Here is a 22,303-nt window from a genome sequence, read left to right on the forward strand (position 1 = left end):
GGCACTGGCCGGACTTCGCACCGGACCCCACACCGGGTCCGCATCTGGCCCCGCACCGCTCCCGCCTCGGCCCGGGCTCGGCCCTCGTCTCGCCGCCCGTCCATGCGCGCCTGCCCGCCCGCCCGCGCGCGGCCGACACGGAACGATGCCGCCAACCAGAACTTTTTTTTTCTCCCTAACTTCTATCCCAACTTCCAGGAGGCCACTCCGAGAGGGGGTGGGGAGGGGCGGCCGCGCTCCCCTCCCCCCCCGGCCCGAAAGAGACCATCGGGCCCGGGACCCCCCTCCGGCCGGTCCCGCTCAGCCTCCCCCGCAGTTACAAGCCGTGGGTCGGTAAAGCTGGCTCAGGAGGGAACGAGACCTCTAGAGAAATACGTTTTATTAGATAAAACGCGTCTGGGGAGGGGGGGGGGGAAACTGCCAAGAAAACAGCTTCAAGAACTATAAATACAGGAAAACTTTTGTCACTAACCCCATAGTAACATCTGAGTGAACGTGAAGTACTTCCGAGCCTGTAATCAAGGAGCACGTCGTTCCTCGTCAGAAAACTATGCAATTTCTACCTGAATCCATGCAGAGGGAAGGCCACCTCCATTATAAAACTGGGGTTTGTAACTAGTTAGCAAATGGGCTTCCACCGAAACAGTGATACAGAGTGTTCACGTGCCGCTTGCAGGGATCCACAATCAAGTACGCAAAAGTCTGTTCGTGGCTTTGGCTTGAAGGGTAACACAGGCCATTAGCATCCTGAGAGGAAGTGGAAAAACAACCAAACAAAACAGTATTAGGGACAATATGGATTCCCAGGAGAGAATTAATAGAATCTGAATGAAAATTATAATTTTCTTCCAATTGTAACAGTTCATTATACAGCAAAATAAAACAAATAGACCATCGTTTATTGAAACAGCTTTATGTCTTCTCCATGAGGCTCTCGATGCTATAAAATGCACAGGAGTTCTGGCTGAATGTTTCAAATAACCTTGAGGTAAATGTGATATTAATAGAAAATGTAAAAATAAACATGTAAGCATATGTTTACACAATTAGAGCCCCAAACACAAATGATGAAATTTACAACAGCCTCATCTTGTTTCCTTTGAAAGAAAAAAAAAATCACAGACTATATTAACGCATAAAGCCATTCCATCAGTAATTTTTTTTTTCACTTAGCATTTGCTAATGCATCTGTTCAAGTTCAAATATTTGCACTTAAGCAAAATCCTCATTACAGCTCTTACGAACACTTTTGGACTGTTATTGAAAACATTTTGTGTGCCTGTCCTCAGAAAGGGTTTGAAGGGCGTCTAGGCACCTAGCTGTGAAATTTTCATTCTTAAAACACACGTTCAGCTGACAATCAGCAAAGGAACTGGGCTCTTCAGTTTAGCACCCTACATCTGCACATGTCAATAAAAGCTTCAGTGTTGACAGAGCAGCACACTTCAAATCCAGTGGGATCCAGAAGCTAGATGGGGAGATTGTTGAAGGGTTGATTCTTTTTACTCAGTCAGTGTGGTAATTGAACAACTGCAGGGTCAATAAATATGTAGCAACACCTCTTTTCTTTTGAAACATGTAACAGTTTCCTCCTGCTCCCCAACACCTTTACACAACAGTTGCAGAGATGGAGGTTCTGTTCCACTTTTTTGCCTGAGGCAAACTGCTATATGGCATATATTGTCTGTTTTCTCCAGGAAATTATTAAACTCCCAGACTACAGGCTATTCCAGATTAGGGGCACATGTCTCACATTCTTTTGTTGAAGCTGTCTTCCTTTGCATAAAGTAATCCATCTCAGTGGTTAAGGCAGTCAGCTTAGAAAGAAAAGGTCTGGGTGCCTGTTTCTGCTCCAAGAGCCATTTGTGAATTTTATCAATTAGCTGTTACTGGCAACCCATTTTCTCCTGGTATTTAAAGAGGATGAACCCCCTACAAGATGTTCTGGTGTCTTCCTTTGGGGATTATTCAAACACCTAAACTTGAAGTTAAGCTAAGCACCACCATAAAAGCACTGCTTAAGACAGGTAGAGATTTGATAATGTTTATTCACAGCATTTTCCAATGGTAGTCAAATGCCATAAGCTAAAAATAGCATTCTATTTTTAAGCATATGCAGCATACAGGCTCTGTAGCTCCAACTGTGAGATGCCTCGCTCTCTCCAGGTGTTTTTAAGGATATGTGTAACTAACACTGGATTCTCAACTGCAGTAAGGAGAGAAAGTTTTAAGATTTTACAGCGTTCAGTATCTCAATGCCTTTGGAAATTGATCAAAAGATAACTTAAGCTCAGGCACGGAACTGAAGAATAAAAGTAAGAGAAGACCCACATCAAGATGTGATTGCTGGTTAAACTCTCTTCCCGTTGCTACCGAGGATATCACTGCTGCACTCCTTATGCAATCTACTAATGGCAGTTGAGCTTTTAGCTGTTTAAAGGCAGGCTTAGCCCACTAAAAATTTGTTCAACAGCTCAAGAACAAAAATTAGTTAAGTTCTGGTGATGAGGCATTTCAAGAAACCCCAGACTATACTAAACCCGGTTATCAGGAAAATAATAAATATAACCTAATTAAATGAAAAGCGTTTTTACATTTATTCTAACTAGTAAAAGACATCATAAAAACTCTAAAATACTTGAGCATAAAGGCTCTGAAATTTACATTCATGCATGTACACGAATTAAGAATCATACCAATTCCATCTGCATTGTGGACTTTGGTTCAGACACATAGGGGGTGTAATGATTGATTTACTGATGTTAGAGTAGGATAATTTTATTTTTTCTTTGTAGCAACACAGATAATCAGCTGATGATTTAGGAATACATATGCACAGCATAATACAGAAATGAAAATGCTTCTGAAAATTCTCAAAACCGCGTAATTTAATTAACAATTTTTTTCAAGATACTTCCTGAATAAATTCTGCATTATGCTGATTTCTAACACTGCTACAGTTCAGGTTCAGGCAAGGAAAGTTCAAAAATATCAGTGAGCATCCCAATACTTCAGTTGTAAATACATCAGCATTTCATTATATGCAAAGCCCCAAAGCTTTCAAGGGTATTTGGATGTGATGCTGTTAAAGGTTCAAACACAGGAAAGTGATGTTGGGAGAAGCCCCCTCAGAGAATTTTTCTCACCATACCAGCACAAAAGGTTTAGGTTTGGAGTCCCAGGAATGAGGACAAAAGATAGCTGATGACTTTCAGATTCAAGCTGAATGGTGGGGTGGAGGTGAGAAAACAGAACCCCAGCACCTGGGGCTGGGGAGAAGTTTTTCTTTCTTTGTTCCGTGTGTGCTGGTTTGACTTTTTTGGGGGTTTTCTTTGGGCAGCAGTAGAAAAGGAGCCACGGCTTGCTGGTGAGCTCTCTTTTTCTGGCTCTGCTCTTTGCTTTCCCCCCCTCCACCTCTGGGCACCCTGAGCTTCAGAGAGAAAGAAGAAGGGAGAGACACAGCTGCTTCAGGACACTGGGGACCTATTTTTTCCTTCTTCCTGGGGATCGATTTGGACTGCAAGGAGATTCCTGGGAATTATCACAATTTCCTCCACTCCCAGCTTTATTCCTTCTTCGTTTGGAACAGAGGACAAGGAGAGAGAGAGAGTCCATGTGAGTTCATCCCTTATCTCTGCCTCGTTGGGAAAAGACTGAGAATTCACCTCGCAGCTAGTCAAGGTGTGACACTGACACTGTCCATAAATATAAGTGCTCCAGGAGGAACCCACCGTTTGCGGGTTGTTCTCTTTTGTTTCTTACCTTTGGTGCTGGGGGAGTAGTTTGCTCTGGTCTGCTTACAGTTATATCTATATCTACATATATATGTAGAGATATAGTAGTTAAGAACAGTTATCCTTCTTATATCCATTTTCTAATTAAAGTTCCTTTTTCTTAAATTTAATAAAAAGTGACATGATTACTGTGGAGGAATCCCCTCCTGTGCTTTTTGGTAAACATTTTGGTTTTTCCCTCAAACTAAGTCAGATGCCCAGGTCTATTGGGTTTCGATGCTAATCAGCTCTACAGATATTTATAACGACATCTTAATACCTAGAAACATTTATATCTCTAATAGTTTGCTTTTTAAGATATTGTTTCCAAAACAAGGGCTTCTTAGCCACAGCTTAAAAACCAAACAAAGAAGAAGAGAACAGCGTCAGGATGGTGTTACATAAAGTTCTTAATTCTCGATTCCATTTGGACTTGTGCAAATACACATATATATTTATTTGTCCATTCTTTAATCTAGCTTGCAAAAATATGTGTTCTTCTAATTTATAATCTGTACATGTGACTTTTACCGGAACAACTTAAAAAAATATTTATGTATTTATATCAGACTAAGAGGATATGTCTTCTTCCAGATACAAACCAAGAAAACATGGCTTAAAAACTGTCAGCTCAGCATAAGGATTATAACAACACACTCTACAGTTATTTATCAAATAAACTAAATCTACTGCAGAAATGTAGTTATCTCCTTGAGAGAAACTTTTCACCACAAGCACAAGATATTTGTGCTCCGGTGAGTGTTCTTCCTGTAAATGCCAAGTAGAGTTGAATAGTTTTGATCACATAGCCATCAAACAGTCTAGACATACTGTTTAAGCCCTTCTGTATATGGAAAGAAGATTCTGCAAGATGTTCTTTAATAGAAACCATAATTTCAGAATTTTCCTTTACCTCACGAATTTTCAGAATGTGCAGCAATGCCCACTTTTCCTCCAAGGCTACAAGGAGGATAGCCTGTTCTGCATTTACACTGGATTTTCTTCTGTCCATCCACTTTTTTGTTTTACAAAAAATTGCTAAAATTTGGAGGTTTGTTTTTTTTTAATATTGATGATATTTAATGTATGGCTAAGACAGGGGACTTCCAGTGTCATCCATCTATCTAAACAGAGAAATCTGTAAAGTTCACATCAATGCACTTGATTCAGAGGTGGGAAAGGAATAGAAGAACATCAAGTTATCAGGGGTTTGGTGTTTTTTTTTTATTTTTATTACAGTCTGCAACCTAGTAGAAAGATAAATTTTGATACACCCATAAAGTGTTTATTTTCAAAAGTCTTTATGAATCACACATAGTACTTAAAAGATGATGACCCACAGATGAACAACTGGGCTATTGGCAACCTACAGGGAAGTTTGTGCAGTCTGAAATGACATCAGCTACTGCTGTTGAAAGGGGTACATTATCTGACATTTAATTATTACATATTCTGGTTACTCAAGAAGAATTTGGAGTAGTTCATTCTACAGTAACAATTAAATGACAGATATGCTGAAACTAGTAAACATGGTAAGTTCTCAAGCTTATCTTGATGGTAAATGTATGATTTTGCAAGGAAAACAAAGAGGAATGAGACTTGACAAGGGAGGGGAAAAGAGGTTAGCAGTCGTGTCACCACTCCAGCTTTTTAGTATACTACACTTACTTGCAGTCTTTACAGGAACAGATGCAAGACAACCTATTCAGAAAGCTGTAGCAACATTTCTGAAAACAGAACTATATGAAGTCAAGAGTGTATTCTTAATCCTTATTGCTATCTCAAGTTTTATTACTATCTAAACCCAGAACTACTCAGATCTTTTTCTTCCATAAACTAGTTTCTGGATGACTACTATGACTTCAAGTGTAATCCAGTAAGACTATTTTAAGTGAACTACCAAATAAAACTTTAGTTGGTGGTAACTGGTGAAGAATTAGTATAGAGAACGAGAAAGCAGGATGAGATCAGGGAGAGAGGTAATTAATAAAAACATTACAACTATGGAAAAATAATCCATTACAATGGATTATGATGTTTTCTTTGTGTATACATCAATCCATTATTTTCATGCTATGTATGTAACTTTCAGTAAAATTCTGTGTCAAAAAATTATTAATACTTACATATGCAGATACTCTGAATACCGTAGAAATAATACATATTTCTTTTGTTTCAGGATTTTTTTGCACACTGAAATATAAGGGAATAATACATACTTGATAAGTACTGATGATTAGACTTTCATTTATTAAATATATTTTAAACATATGCACTGTTTCCTCACTCAAATTTTATGAAGGTCAAATTCACAGTTAAAACTCAACTTATGTCACATTGACCATGTAAAGGTAAGTGGCTGTTGTTAGATAGTGTGGCTATTATGACAGTTTACTGAAAAATTTTGAGTATATCTATTCAAATCACCTGGTTTCACTGTTTCAGACATAGAATCACAGAATATGCCAAGTTGGAAGGGACCCATGAGGATTGTCAAGTCCAACCCTTAGACCTGCACAGGAACATTCCCAAGAGTCACATCATGTGCCTTAGAGTACAATCCAAACTCTTCTAGGACTCTGTCAGGCTTGGTGCTTTGACCATTTCTCTGGGGAGCCTGTTCCAGTGTCCAGCCACCACTCTCTGGGTGAAGAACCTCTCTAACATCCAACCTAAACCTCCCCTGTCACAACTTCAGATCATTCCCCCAGGTCCTGTCAGTGGTCACCACAGAGGAGAGATCAGTGCCATCATGAGGAAGCTGTAACTGCAGTGAGGTCTTCCCTCAGTCTCCTCTTCTCCAGGCTGAACAGACCAAGTGACCTCAGCCACTTCTCATACACCTTCCCCTCAGGACCCTTCATCATCTTTATTGTCCTCCTTTGGACACTTTCTAATGGCTTAATATCTTTGTTACACTGTAGTGCCCAAAACTGCACACAATATCCAAGGTGAGGCCACCCCAGTGCAGAGCAGAGCAGGACAATCCCCTCCCTTGAGTGGCCGGCGATGCTGTGCCTGATGCCCCCCAGGACAGGGTTGGCCCTCCTGGCTACCAGGGCACTGCTGACTCATGTTCAACTTGCCACTGACCAGGACCCCCAGGTCCCTTTCCTGGCACTTCTTTCCAGCATCTCATTCCCCAGTCTGTACATACATCCAGGGTTACTCCATTGCAGGTACAGAATCTGGCACTTTCCCTTGTTGAACTTTATATAGTTGGTGACTACCTAGCCCTCAGATTTGTGGTCTCTCTGCAGGGCCTCTCTGCCTTTGAAAGAGTCAACAGCTCCTCCTAGTTTTGTGTCATCTGCAAACTTGCTCAGTATCCCTTCCAGTTCTGTGTCCAAGTCATTTATGAAGAAGTTGAAGAGCACAGGGCCCAAAATGGAGTCCTGCAGAGCCTCATTACTTTTCAGTTTTCAGCTAACAAATCACAGCAATATTACCCAGACCTTGATGATTCCAGTACAGTTCGCATTTTGATACCTATGAAAAATTATGCAGCTAAATACTTTGTAACAATCTTTTCACATATTCTTTGAGAAAGAAACCTGCAAAGTAAAATGCATCTTAGTACAGACTACAAGAAATAGCAGCAGTACTGCTGAAGAAATGCAGTCTTTAGCTCATTTTTAATTAGTAGATAATTATAGTTTTGGTTCATTTTTCTTCCTTTGGAATTTTGTATACATAGTCAGCTATGCAACTTAGGATGGGATTAGCTCTGAAATTTTGTTTTTCTAGACTGTGTTTGTTGTAAAAATTGTCATTTCTTTCACTTACTACATTTACTACTAAGACTGAGATGTTATTGCAAAGAATCCACCATCTCAACATATTTTAAATTTAAGTATTTTTAATATGTCATTTTTCCTCAGGTCTGCTTGTATTTCTTCAGAAATTAGATCATGTAACTGCTATTAATTTATCCAATTTTCAGGTTCCTATTTACATTAAAACTCACTATGTAGCAGATGAGACTTGTAACTTCCATACTTGCCCACTTCCAAGGAATGCATAGCTCAAAACCTGCCTTGTCACAAACAAGTTCCATTCCTGGGAAAGGTCCCAGTATAGACAAGTTACTGGAGGATTTGTGTTAAACACAGCCCAGTCAAATCACCACACCAGGTCCAAGCTGTGACAGCAGTCCCCTATTACCAGTGCTTTGGCAAAGCTTCTTTTTATGAGTAAACAAATGCCAAATCAACCAACATCACCCTTGTTGATTCAATCTCTCCAGCCAATAAAAGAAATGGACTCTCTGATTAGCTGACTTCATCTGTAGATTAATGACACAGTCATTTTTGAACCTATACTCTGAAGGTGATCTTCCCTGTGGTGAGTCAGTAACGAGACTTTCTCAGAACTTTTTGTTGCATCTGACGTGTTGATACACTCAACAGTGGATTAAGACAGCACTGCTGAAATTGGTACTGCCCCCAGTTGTCTGCCCTCCCAGCCCTCCAGAGATGACTGACCCCAGCAGGGACAGCTCAGCTGCTCATGACTCAGCTCCTGAACCACTGCACTTTACTGACCAGCATATTAAGACAAACTAACACAGACGTCAGTTTATGCCAACATACCAGGCTGAAAACTGCAGCAGTTCAGAAACTGTTTACCCATCTCTATGGAAAGAGTGACAACTTTGAGATCAAGATACAGAAAGTTAGTTGGGTCATTGCTTTTTACCACATATCATTACCCCCAAAAGCTACAGTTGTATTTAAGTTACTCTGGCTTCAGATTCTTGTCTGAAAATAATACTACCAATTTCTGGTTTCTTAATTTTTATGTTAGATCTATCTAGGATAAGAAAGTAAGAGGTGACAAAGAGAAAGTTTTTCTATTTATTCCACTGCCTTGAGATATTTTCCCCTTGTGATTAGTTTCCTGTAAGTAATCTTTCATAAAGAGTGTTTATTTCTAGCATTTGGTTACGTTTTAAGGCAAATAATTTTGACTGTTAAAATCAGATGAGGGTTTTGCTTTGATGACTCTAAAGAAACCAGGGCATTGTCTTTGACAAGCTCATTTGCTCTATTTCTTTTTTTTATTCCCCTAAAAGGTTTTAGAAAAAACTATGTTGTCTTCTTGAAGAGTATTTCCTTTAAAATAGTGTTAATAGCCCCACTTGAATTGCTAACTTCTAAACAATTCACTGAATGTAGGAGTTCATCATTTTAAAGTGCATCTATTCTATTTTTACGAAGAGCAAACATCTTCATGGTCTCTCAATTCACTTTGGGCTTTATTTATATCCTAACCTTACCAGCAATATTTTATTAGGTTCTCCAAACAGTAAAAGATCAACTTAATGCTTTCACACACATCCATTCATTACGGGGGAAAGGGCAGATGGAGATGAAGGAAGGAGAAGAAAACAATGACTACAGGACACCACAGCAGCTGTCACCACTGAGAGACCGTCAGAAACATCAGGGGTTAAATACAGAAGACAAGATTTATCAAGAAAGATTCATAGATTATATTTTAATTAACAAGTTTTTGTTGTGTAGGTATATTCTTTAAACAAATCAAAATACTACAACAAGAAATTTTGAAATTATTTAGGTCACACAGGATATGACACTAAACATTAGAATTTTGGATGGGTTCAACTGGTGATAGACTAATTACTGATGGACCAGCAACAGACCACAAGTTGTGTATTAATTCATCAGTAAGAAAACGTAACTTTTTTTGCAAGGAAGGAAATGTCTGTTATTTAATAGCTGTATTTGGAAGTCCCTAGCTGTGCTTGTAAAAGATCTAGATCTCTTAATCTCAAAAAGATTGCATTTTCTGACAATATAGCTGTACACACAGAAATGCTTTAATAAAATCTCAAACCTTTTGGCACTATTTTGTACACTAGTGCCTTGGAGTTAGAACTCAGGAAAGAGCAGAAAAACCAGCTGTAGTAAAGATAAGGAGGGAAAAGCTGATAATAGGTCTGCTGCTCTCAGCAGTAAAGACACTTCTGTGGAACTCCTCAAGTCAAGGCTCTTTTCCATAAGGAATACTGTTACAGGACTGAAAAGTGGTAGTTTATACCTCTGTAAGGTTATTGTTATTAGACAGAGTTCAGTTGTGCTAGCTCATTTTTCAGTGCACATCAGCTAGCAGCTAAAAATTATTTTAGTTTCTGTTCATTTTCTACCAAGCTTTCTGAGCCCTCAAAAATTAAATCTTAAGGAGAGTATAGTTTACATAATTTTCAATACCATGAAAAGTTTTTAATATCACTTTACAAAAAGTAGAAAGTATCCAATGCAACTGTAATCCAAGATGAAAAGAAACCAGACAGAGGATAGAAATCTAAAAAAGAATTTAAAGAACACTTGGTATTCAACAGGAATTTGAAGGTGAACTCTTTGGGAAACAGAATTTAAGCATTTATTACTATCTTTAGCAATTGTTTACTGAAAATAAGAGGCTCTAAGCAAGTAATTTTCATTGCATTATTTTCTGGTGTATTTTGTGCAAGAATGAAGTAACACACTGCACAACATGGACTAGAAATTAGAAATTAAGTCAATACCATCATCACTCTTCCTCTTCAGAGGCTTTCAGTGTTTTTTTCCTCTCTTAAGATTGTGGAATAAAACAGCAGCATCATTTTGGATAAACTGGGGACAGGGCGAAATAGACCAAAAAAAAAAAAAAAAAGACAACCTTGACTGTGAAGGGGGAGGGAAGGTCTGAAATGTGGAGATCAAAAGCTGTTCTCATGGGACTGGCAGAGAACTTAGTATCAAAGGAGCAAGATAAAATATTTAGTTTAATTGTGAGTATCTTTTTCAGCTGGTAGTGAGTGTTAACACCCGCTCCTCTGGCAGTGAGAAACCAGCAGACATTTACAGGCACAGAAATGGAGAGACACATGGTAGATAAATACTGAAGGTCAGTTATGTCACATGAACCGAGTAGAGATGGGCTTCAAAACATTGGAGGACAGAAAACAACCTGCCAACTGAGAAAAAAAAGACCAAAACCAAACAGCAGAGGAATGGCTCTTGAAGTATTTTCTCCTAATAAGGAGAAAATCCTATAAAGGATAGAATTAACATACAAGTGGAAAATCACAGAAATATATAAAGGGCCAATAGGGAAGAGGTTGAGGATACAGAAAAAGTAAAACTTGAAAGCAGAGTGAAATTGTGGGAAGACCTTGGCAGATGCTTTTTGTTTGTTTTAAATAGCAAGAACTACTTGACATCCTTATCAAATTTTACAGCATGAAAAGGAAAAAGAACAGGAAGAGGTTTAAGAATATAGGAAGGTAAAGAAAATGAGTGGCTTAGAACAGAACTTGAACATGTTTAGGATAAAACAACTCAATAGGAAAGGGAAGGAGTAAAGGGAAGGAACTGATTGGATTTGTACTTTGTCCTAGATCATTCAACAACACAAGAGCAGAAATAGCTGCAGTCAATGCAGAGTCAACTAAGTCAACATGATTAAAGTAATAAGCAGTTTGATTGAAGTGCAGAATGAACAATTTAAAAAAAAAGGAGGGTAGAGTAGAAGCACCGATGGACCTGTTTTGTCACATCCAGTATTTCTGAAGAACTCACTTGATTTCCATCTATATATGATAGAAAAATATGAAAACTAATCATACTGATAAAAAATTTAGTAGTATCTGACAATCTCTATATTCCCATTAGCTTAACTAGGACTGAGTCCACATAACCTGTAACTACATTCCATATCCCAGTAACCAGGGAAAAAGAAGTTATGTCCATCAGAGAAGGCAGCATATGGATATATTAAACAGAGCAAAAAATTGCCTTTTTATTCTGAATTTGAACCTCTCATCAATCACCCCTAGTATCAAGAAAAAGAAACCCTCACATAAAATTCCAAATAATTCCATACAGCAGACCTAGATAAAAATATGTGTTAGTCCACAGTGTCATGTTAACAGCCAAATTCTACCACCCTCAGCATTACACTGGGAGAAAGTGTATTTGCAGAATTAGGAAGGCCAAAATCCAACTGTATTACAAAAAGAAAAAAAAAAGTATCAGTAGGAATAAAATATATACAGCACTAAAAATTTCAACTAATTATTTCAATTTTTAAATCATAAATCAAAAGCAGTCCAATTGAAAGTAGCCTAAAATTATCCAACCAAGACTTAATTGTTGATATTTTATCAATGACAGTGGGAACACAATCTGTTTCCAGTATCATACCATGTTTTCAGTAGATGATTACAAAAAAAAGTATCTTCAAAATGGGAGTGAACTATAAACCATCAATGTCCATAAATACTACATAAAAAAGTTCTTATGTGAAACAGATGTGATTAAAATTGCATATATTTTGCCACTGAACTACTACCATTGTTACATGGTATTTTGGTCGTTGAAGCCAAATAAGCTTGCGGGTGGTTTAAATAACCCCCATTTTTTGAAGCAGCAACACACAATAAATTTACACCAATTCACTAAGTATCTATGCACAGTACAGACATACACACACAGTTTTATAAGACAGAATAACACTTACCTCACCAAGTCTTTATAAAAAGCTTTTGTAGTTTCTAAGTATGGGTCAACTACATCTTCAAACTGGCAAAGAGCTCCTCCAATGCAAAGATGCTTAAAAAGACAGAACAGAAATTCCTCACGATCCAGTTGACTGAATAAGTCATAATGGTTGGAATCCTCCAGAAGCAGGACCTTATGGAACAAGAACACAAGGAAATCAATTTGATAAAAATTTCCTATTTGAGATTCAGTTTATAAACAATGCAACTACTTTGCTGTATGTCATACAGAAATTATGTCCATATAAAATACATGAACTAGGGATAGAAATACCTATTTCTCTCTAAATCCTTCTTCCAATAATGCAATTATGTTCAAATTTCTTACACACAATATAAAGCAGAATCACTGGCAAATTTGTGCCCAAAAGACACAAGGGAATATTTTTCAAGTCTTGCTGTTTCACTGGTTAATTATTTGTCATGCTAATGAAACAGTCAATAATCTGAAAACAATGTAACTATATTTGGTATATCAATTACTGCCAATCAGTTTGGTTTTGGTAACTTTGCCTACACTTGCTTTTTCACTCTTAAACAGCTATTTCACATCTGTAATGGAATCCCGAGGGGTCTCCCAGAGGAGATCACTCAAACTAACATAATTCTTTACTGCAGACTCCAGTGGCCCTTAGTCTGTAGCCTGGGTTAACTAGACATGCTATCCAGCTGCCTCCATGCATCCCACCTGCCTTTTGCTGAGATGTGAACAGAGAAGACCTGCTAGATTAGTCCCAACACCGCACACTGTAAATGCAGACAGGACAACCACAATGGCTACAAGACAAATTTGAGTCACGTCAGCCAAACTGCAGATGCCAGCCTAGGCAAACTGGTCAAAGCTAGACATGAGCCTACTGCTCTCTGCCCCTCTTTATAACACAGCCTGAGTAAAACGGGGTCAGGCAACAACTGTTCTGGATGGCCACTTCATACATATCCCAACCCTCTTCTCAGTTGAAGCAAAAGAAGATGTGGCAGGTAGGAAAGAAACATGGAATCTTGCAGATGAGGGCCACCCTCTGACACTTGGAGACAGTCTGGGCCCCCTGCAGTCTTCTGTCCTGGAGCTCTGATTAGTGCAATTTGAAGTTTTGATATCATTCCTGGAAGATTTTGACTCTTATTCTCTCTGCCATCTTAGGTCTTATGAGTAGGAATCATGTTCGTTTCAAACCAGTGTGAAACTCTCAACTTGGAAATTCTGATAAACACATCCCTTCCATGGGAAGGAAAATGGGAAGACACTGAAACCCCAATGATTCCTAATTTTAAATGTTGCCTCTAACTTTCCTATATACAATATACTTAATTTTCAGAAAACATTTCACATATACCCAGCTTATAAATAAATACATAGTATTTTGAACTGGTAGGTTACAAATCACATCTGAAATTTAAACATGAGCTTGAGTTCTCACCTTTTCCCAGAACTTTACAAGACAGACCAGTATTTCAGGCCACATCCTGTAACCAGTGTCACTGGTTCAAATACACTGCCTTCAAAGGATTTGCCAAGTGCAAATGAGTGCAACTCTATAATTATTAAGTACTTATGTTGATTATATATATACACAAGAAAGAGCAAAATCCAGTTCTCCCACACCGTGCTTTGCTAATGCTAAACAAACTTAAGCTGAAAAAATTGTTTTAGCTTAGCTTATGAAGTCAAAAGAAACACAATAAAGACATACATTGATTAAGAAGGTGCCACTGTTAGAGAGATTCTTTTTCAGAATAATCTGTTTTCTGACACCTCCACTAGAGTGTAACAAACATTTTTTACATTGCAGGCCTGTTAGGAGTTATATTCAGTCCTTTTCCAGTGTTAGACTGAAAAATAATTTCCTTTCTCATAGTTTCCTCTTCTTTGTTTTAGTGAAAATTTATGAAAATGATTTTCTTTTAATGTCTTCACATATGGTGATGAATGATTCAGGAAATAGCCATCAAATACATTCAATTTCATCAACTCCCTGCAAGGGCGGGTGAACCTACAGCTCTGAATATCACAGGACCCCCTTTGATACCCTTGTTTCCCACTCCTATGCAAATGAGTAGCTGCACTTCCCCACATACACCCCCAGGCACTGACTACTTGAGACAGTGGGCAGAAGAAGGTCTTACCTTTTACTCCCAACTACAAAGGAAAGAGGGTTCACCTGGAAAATACAAATTCAGGGACTGCAGTGCCTCAAATGTTTCTAAAACACAGCTATCAATGCCCATTATCAGAAAACTTTATGTATTGTCAGAAAAAGAAAAAAAACTATCTGAAAAATATGTCCTTATGGGACCTAACAGAGTATGAAAAATTATAATAAATTTTCCTTACTATACTGACCTTCCTTAATTCATCAGAGATAAGAATATCACCATAATAGTCATCGTAACATTTCACAATATCTCCAGTTTCTCTAACAACTCCTTCAGAGTACAGCCGGTCAAAAAATGACATGGAAATCTGTGTGCAGGGGACCACTGTAGCTTCAATTTTTGTCACTTTGGAACCTGGAATATATAGGAAACTGGTTGCATGTTTCATAGCTTTAAAATAACACAGATCACATAAGTATGACTCAATCACACAGTCCCTCAGAACAAAGCCAAAGAAAGCTAAGAAAGAAACAAGTGTAAAGAAAACATTAAATTCATCTGAATACTACCTTCCATTAAGGCTCATGTATCTGCTCCCCCTGTTGGTAAATACTATCAACCAAAACTAGCACTAGATGGAACACTATGTGAACCCAACATCATGTTAGATCACACCCTCAGAAAATCATATTCCACAGCATAAGCCTTAAGGAGTCTGAGGACAGATGCCAAACTTGGCATGATGAAGTACAAAAGTCAATAGCTGCTAACAGCACCCCATAAAGCAAAAACCAAAATGAACACAGCCCTGACGAATTTTTGATTTGTTAAGTATTATATCTGACTTTTTTGAAAAGCTTTATTAACCAGCTATTTCAGAAGATGAAAAGGGTACTATCAACACATGAATCTGAAGTCTTATCTATGTAATCATTAAGTGCAGAGTATATTTTTCTATACCTTTTTCCTTCTGCTTGCAAGTCATGCAAGGCTGGTCCTGTTCCTCATAGACACCTGCACCATTTGAGAGGCTCTACAGTATTCTCCTTCCATAAGGGCACGTTATCTCCTCGATATACAGTGTTACATCTACAAATCTGTATGCACGGTGTTGGATAACTCATGGTGTATCAAATAGCATTAGACCCCATGTTTAAGGAGCTTTGGCCTCAGTCCAGTTCTGTCTGCTCTCTACAGTGCAAGTGTTCAGGTCAAATGTTAGAACATATTCTCTACTCATCTTGTAAGTCCACCTGAGCACCCTTCAAAGTGTTTCTGAACAGGAGGGGAGGAGAGCATGAGTGAGCTGAGCATGCAACACAAGGGCAAAGAGTCTGAGTAGAGAGAATATTCACAGCATTCCAGCTATTCATGAGTTTACTCTTATCTATTCTCCTCTGTAAGTTCCCTTGATGGGAACTAGTCAACAACACAGTATCACAAAGGCTTTTTACCATACAATTAAAGATAAAATTCAGCTGTCTCCTGACAAATTGACCTAAAGGATCTCTGAGGACTACTATTTGGGAAATGTCCAAATTTCCCTCTAGGTGACAGTATTTCAGGAACAAAAACATGACAAAAAGGGGTGTATGAACCAGGATGCTTCTTAGAGCACTTACAATTTAATTGCAATCCTAATCTTTGCAAGCACAGCATAACCTAAAATTTCTCTTGCCCACACACTTCCAAAAAGCCCTTGAGATTTCTGCCATATACTTACATGGAGGCTATTTATTCATAGGTTAACCAGGACTGGCATTTTAATATCAAAACTCAGGTGAACTGTACCACCTACCCAATCAACACTAGGAAAAAAATTAAAGAGACTTCACAGGTTGATGGCTTGAAAATGCACCTATTTGAGCTAAAATACTGACAAGAAATCTTATAATTATTTTACTGGATCGATGTGATGTAAAGAAAATTGGTTAGAGACAAACGCACAGCATTTAATTGCTTGGTTTCACATCTATAGATAATGGTTAAGGGCATCTTTTATTAAAGAAAAAAGGTTTAGGACATTCTTCTACCTGTCCTCATAGTGACTATCAAAGGATAATGAAATTAGGTAACCAGAAACACAAGGCAGAAAACCCCCACAAATTACAGTCTCAAAACCTAAGAAAAAATCCAAACGTATTTACATTTACTTATTTATGCTTCCTCACTTCCTCTAATTCTCCAGCGTCCTTTCACAGGGATAGAACTTTTATTTTATAAGGGATTTAATACAAGCCAAATCACCGTTTAACAGACTGATTTTGTAAATACCTGTGAATTAAAAATGGAGTCAACTAATAGAAATCAGATGTTAAATAACTTGAGAAAACTGAAAAATATTACATTTTCCTACTTATTGAGCTAAAAGTATAAGAAATCGAGCTCTTTACAGGCCTCAAAATGTAAGGATTTTATGGGGGGAGGGAAGGAGACACACTTCTGCTCTGAAAAAAAATTTTATGAAAACTTTAATCAGGTAAAAAAGAATCCATAGCTTTGTCATCTATTCAGTAGTTCAAAAAACCAAACTATAAAAGTTTAAATACACTGGAAGTTCCTAGTCTCTATTTGAGAAGTGAGATTTGAAATTGGAGATTCAGAATTTCCTGGAAAAGAGTCACCAGTTTTAATAACACTGTAAAAGTGAGCAATAAAATAGGAAGAAGAAATGCCTTGACAACTCTGCAAGTGGAAAACAAAGAGGTGAGAAATCCTGAAACAGTTTAAGCTTCTTACAACAGCTAGCTCTGGAATATCTATAAAGGGCTGCCAATATGTTTTTAAATGAACATACTGCAGATCTTATAAGAGGAAGATAAACCCTGAATTAGGTGCATTTAGAATTCCTCCAAAATCTAAGAAAGCTTTTTACATCAGAAAAACATATTGCAACTTACTATTTACAAAACAGTTTATATATACTGCAAGTTCAGTGCTCAGTATTAAAATAAAAGGTATTTCAAAAGTAAAAGATGCATGTTGATTATTTATAGGTTCAACTTGCATCTAAATTTTTTTTTGCAAATTATAACCTAAAATATTGCTGATTTAAGATTATCTTTCAGATTTTAAAACCCCATTCCAAAGACAGAAATTATTAAAGCTTCAAGTACACACGGCAACTCAAGAATCTTTTTTTAGACAAATACTAAATTTTTATTTGCACAAAACCACAGTAAGCCTAGCCCTTTGAAGATAACTTTTCAAGTGTTAATTGAGCTTAAGCAGACACAGTCCTGCCTCCCCAAGACTGCTGACAGGTGCAAGGCCAGCAATGTGTCCAAGGGAAAACTACTATTGAGTTCTCATTGCAACTATTTAGAAAACACAAGACTGAAGACATAAATTGATATGCATCAAATTTGTTCCTTTTGCTGTTTCTGTTTTTGAAATATCAGAGTAACCCATGAAGAGGTGACTTAAAGCACAGGTCACTCTGTGACTCTGTGACTCTGATCAGGTACTCTGCCATGGAGTCAGGAGGAGGGGATATCCCTACTACAGACTAGAAGTGTGGTGTGAGAATAGGAGAGTAAGTATCTTTCTGATCAGATGAAACAGACGAGAATGTCCTTGTGTGTTTACCTAAAATGCTTTATTTCAAGTAATGTTAAAGCTGAAGCCCTTGAGACAAGGTATAATTGTGGATTCTACCAAGCAAAAATGCATTCTTAGTGAAAAGGTGAAAGGGGACCACAGCCTCAAAAAAGACAAAACTATTATGAAAACAAACACTAGTTACATTATATTGATGATTTTTATAATGCTGACATCTTTCTGTGGTTCCATAAACACTTGCTGCCCAAACTCATGGAGGAGAGGACAAGGGAAGTTTCTAAGGATCTACCTAAACCTGACTTATACTATACTATGCATCCAAACAATTTCCCTTCATGAAAAAAAAATCCTTTTTGTTTGCAAGAGAATGAATACAGTATCTGAATCAACCTAGATTATGTAATTTTTTCTTCTGATTTTCTAGAAATCAAAATAAACCCATTTCCAGTATATTTTTAGGAACAGGACTGTGTTTTGAAGAGTTACTCCCCAGTGATACGTAAATGGTATCACTGGATTAATATATCAGTATGTCTGAAGAAGAAAATACTGGAAGATGAGTTTTACCTCCTCCCACTCACAGCAAATTCTTACTATATTTTCAAAAAAAAATGCACATGAAGACTAAGTATAGAAAAATGTGCCAACATTCCTCACCAAAAATAGGCAAAGAATGGGAAGATGAAATTTTAAGAGCAAATGGGGTATACCAGCTGTTCAGGATTTAGAAAGGGAACCCTTCCAGTCCTTAGAACAAACTGCATTACTTCTGTGCAAAGGAAGATTGAGCAGAATCGGGAGCTAAGCTGGGATACTTGGCAAGTGACCCTCCACACTTAACATAAGGTATGTAACCTGCTGACCTTCACTACAGGGACTGGCAAGTCTTAGGCTAGACGGATAGCCTAAAAAAATTCTTGCCTAAAACAGGAAAAGGTTTACCCACAAGTCTGAAGTATATCTATTTTCTTTCTACTCGCCAGAGTGCGAAAGAGGTACCTGAAGGGGTATTTGAGATATTTTTTGTCTGTTATATATTTCAATTGTTTTAACAGTTGGATGCAGTGTTTGGAAAATGGATTTTTAGTGAACAAAAGGGTGGTAATGTCTAGTGTCACTTATATAGTAGGAAAAACCTATGCCAGTTCCAGAGAGCTGAAATGGAAAAGTCAGAAAATTCCCAAAGCTCCATTAAATATTTACACACAGTAAAGTATTTGCAGACGAACCAAAAGAAATGAGGACTTCCTACTACTTCCTTTTAAAATATTCCTATTATGGAAAATTACTATGGCAACATCAGAGATCACATTATGCACAAAATCCCACTACATTATCACACACAATTGCCATGAAATTTTGTGTGTCATTTACATAATAAAAAATACTATTTCAAAGTAGTGCCATACATTTGCCATTTGCTTTTAGCCTTTCTGCTTTAGTGTCTATCTACATCTATAGACATAATCGAGTGTTTTAAGGAGTTTCTGATATGGCAACAAACTAGAAGTCAATCTCCTGGCATGACTCCAACTACAGCAACCGGTGACATGGGGCTCTTCTGCACCTCCATTAACTCTGTTGCACCGACAGCAGGTTTACATGAGCTCGGGGTGTGCTCTACCCAATATTCTGCTCTCTCAACTTTTATTTCTAACAGAGCAATAACCTCAGACCTGTCCCAAGTAAGGTCGTTGCATCTATAGGAGAATGCCTTTCTCCAAATATCACCTGAATAATTAATGCTACTGATTTTGTCTGGATACACGATCAGGTCAACTGGATGTCACAGGCCATTTAGAAACAGTTCTGGGTGTTTGGTTTATGAACAATGCAGTGGTCAAGGGAAAAAAGGCATAAAATGTGACAATTTAGTGACAGACAGGGCAAGAATCTTTTCTTTTAGTAAAAAAGTCATTATTTAAGGTCTTTCAACCAGGTAAGAATGTATGAACTGTCATTATCAGAAAACGGCAAATTCCAGCAGAGTAGTTACAACACAGACTTTTTTATTTAAGACAAATTTATTCTAAATTTACCCAGTGTAGTCCATTGTCGTGAAGCTGACAGCAACTTTAAACTGGAGTTCACATTTTCATCATTAAAAAATGCCTATGATATTCAAATAAGAGGATACCAGTTAATGAAATGAAACATAAAATCATCATTTATAGCGTCTTGGATATTTTCAAAGCAATTTCTAAGGCTCCAATTCCAACAGTAAATTCAGAAGAGATCCATAAGTTATTGATAGTATGGAGAAGATGTTCCACAGTAAGATTTTAAGTATCCAGTCTAATCGATTTATCAAGTGAAAAAAGGAGACATGCATAGAAATGTTGGTAGCTGGCAAGTTTAAATGGTAGATAAGCCAACTGAGAAAATCCACATTTATGTAACATGTATACAAGCAGAGTGAGAGACCACTGAAGAGCTGCTACAAAAATCATGGATTTTTATAGTCTCTGCATCACCAAATCTCTTTACCACTCCTCTGGGGTACAGAGAGATCAGACAATAAAATGCAATGGTCCTTTTTCCCCTCCAATTCTTCACAGCTATTTGGATTTAATCATTTCACATAGTGATATCTTTACAATTTTAATTAAAAAGGGTCAAGCATTGAGAAGGCAAATGCGTGTTTTGTAAATGTCAATAATTTGAAATATTTACCAGTAGGAGATGAAATATTGGTGCATTGATATGTGAATTTCTTTAAAATACAAAGAAGCTAAATTCTTTATCCAGGATAACAAAACAAATTAGACATATAACAAATTAAAACCACAGGTTCATTTACTTTTTTTTTCTGTCTGCAAATAGATGATCAGATTTGACTTTTCAGACATCAAAAGTGAAAGACGAAAAAAATCAGCAAGAGACTTAAGTCTCCAAAATGCTGAGAGTCCAAAATTCCAGTATAATGCAATGGTAGCAAATAAATTTTAAAAAATTGTGTTTCCAGATATGTGGTGCACATGCACATCTAATTGCACGGTGTGTTTACTCCAACAAAGCCAGAGCAGCTGTGAGGGAGGGAACCAACCTGCCTATGTGTACACTCTTAAAGTCTCACCCTGGGTGGACTTCCCATTATTACATGCCGTGGCCAAGATCAGCATCCAGTTCAGATGTGCATGTTCAGGAATCCTGAATGACCAAATTGTTCCCTCTTAAAGCAGAGTAACATTAGTACAGACTAAAATATTTTTACTGGACAATACAGTTAATGCACAAAGTAAGACCTGAGCACCACACCAGGATCACCTGTTTTTAAAAAGACAGGAATAGCATGCAACACTGGTACCATGTTTGCTGTTAGGCAGTTTCCCATAGGTGTAATTTCATAGGGGAAGGAAAAAAAGTCAACTTAAAATACAAAGGACTTAAAACTACCATAACAAATTCATCCTTTTGATAGGGCTTAAACTCCTGGTCAAAACTGAAAGCCTGTGCTGTGATCCTGCCTTGCATGGACCTGAAATGGAAAAACGAGATTAAATTTCTCCAGACACACTAAGAACTTATTCACTTTGCAAATTTGCCCAAGTACGCCACATATGCCAATATTTTTTTTTCATTCTCAGTTATAAGCGCCCTCCATGGCCCTTTCGGGGGGCTCGGGCTGCACTGGAGCAGCTCCTGGCGCAGCGCAGGAGGCAGGCACAGCCTCGCACCTCGGAAGGGGCGTCTGCGTGCCTGGAACACACCACGGACACGTCAAATTAAGGAGTGGGGGAATAAACAGAATCATAGAATCGATCGGGTTGGAAAAGACCTCTGAGATCATCAAGTCTAACCCTTGGTCCGCTCCAGTCCATTTACCAGATCATGGCACTCAGTGCCACGTCCAATCTCAGTTTAAAAACCTTCAGGGATCGTGAATCCATCACCTCTCTGGGCAGGCCATTTCAATGTAAAGAATTTTTTTCTCTGTAAAGAATTTTTTTCTGATATCCAACTTAAATTTCCCCTGGCAGAGCTTAAGCCCGTGCCCTCTTGTCCTGTTGCTGACTGCCTGGGAGAAAAAACAATTCGAAAAAAGGAAAAGACAGAGACATGGACCCGCCGCTACCGGAGCGGGAGCCCAGTGGGCGCGGCGAGGCTCCAGCCCTCAGCACCGCCCGCCTGTTCCCCCGCCGCTCCCCGCCAGACGCCTCTCGCAGGGGGCGTTCCCCCTCCCACCATTTGAGTAGGCGGTCCCCGATGTCCCTGTCCTGCAGGCAGGAGAAGGTTTTCTGCGGCAGGGCCCTGAACACGAAGCCGGCTGAGCCGCGCCCACCCCTGACGGACATCTTGCCGCGGC

General features: G+C 38.3%; 1 protein-coding gene across 3 annotated transcripts; it reads right to left on the bottom strand.

Annotated features, from left to right (window-relative positions):
• Positions 1-364: 364 nt before the first annotated feature.
• On the bottom strand, positions 365-22,303 carry CFAP300 (cilia and flagella associated protein 300). Of its 3 annotated transcripts, none has more exons than XM_071571436.1 (7): positions 22,280-22,303; positions 21,394-21,475; positions 20,037-20,109; positions 14,684-14,850; positions 12,300-12,472; positions 5,900-5,966; positions 365-747 (listed from the first exon to the last, which is right to left on the bottom strand). In XM_071571436.1, exons 2-7 carry the CDS (start codon positions 21,469-21,471, stop codon positions 616-618), a joined length of 690 nt encoding a protein of 229 aa, XP_071427537.1. In that variant the 5' UTR covers positions 21,472-21,475; positions 22,280-22,303; the 3' UTR covers positions 365-615. The 3 variants fall into 3 exon arrangements, with proteins under 3 accessions (XP_071427537.1, XP_071427529.1, XP_071427546.1); XM_071571428.1 differs by having other exon boundaries at positions 22,183-22,300; XM_071571445.1 differs by lacking the exon at positions 365-747 and adding an exon at positions 3,527-3,574 and having other exon boundaries at positions 22,183-22,300.

Source organism: Pithys albifrons, chromosome 1, assembly GCF_047495875.1.
Source record: "Pithys albifrons albifrons isolate INPA30051 chromosome 1, PitAlb_v1, whole genome shotgun sequence".
Classification (NCBI taxonomy): Eukaryota; Metazoa; Chordata; class Aves; order Passeriformes; family Thamnophilidae; genus Pithys; species Pithys albifrons.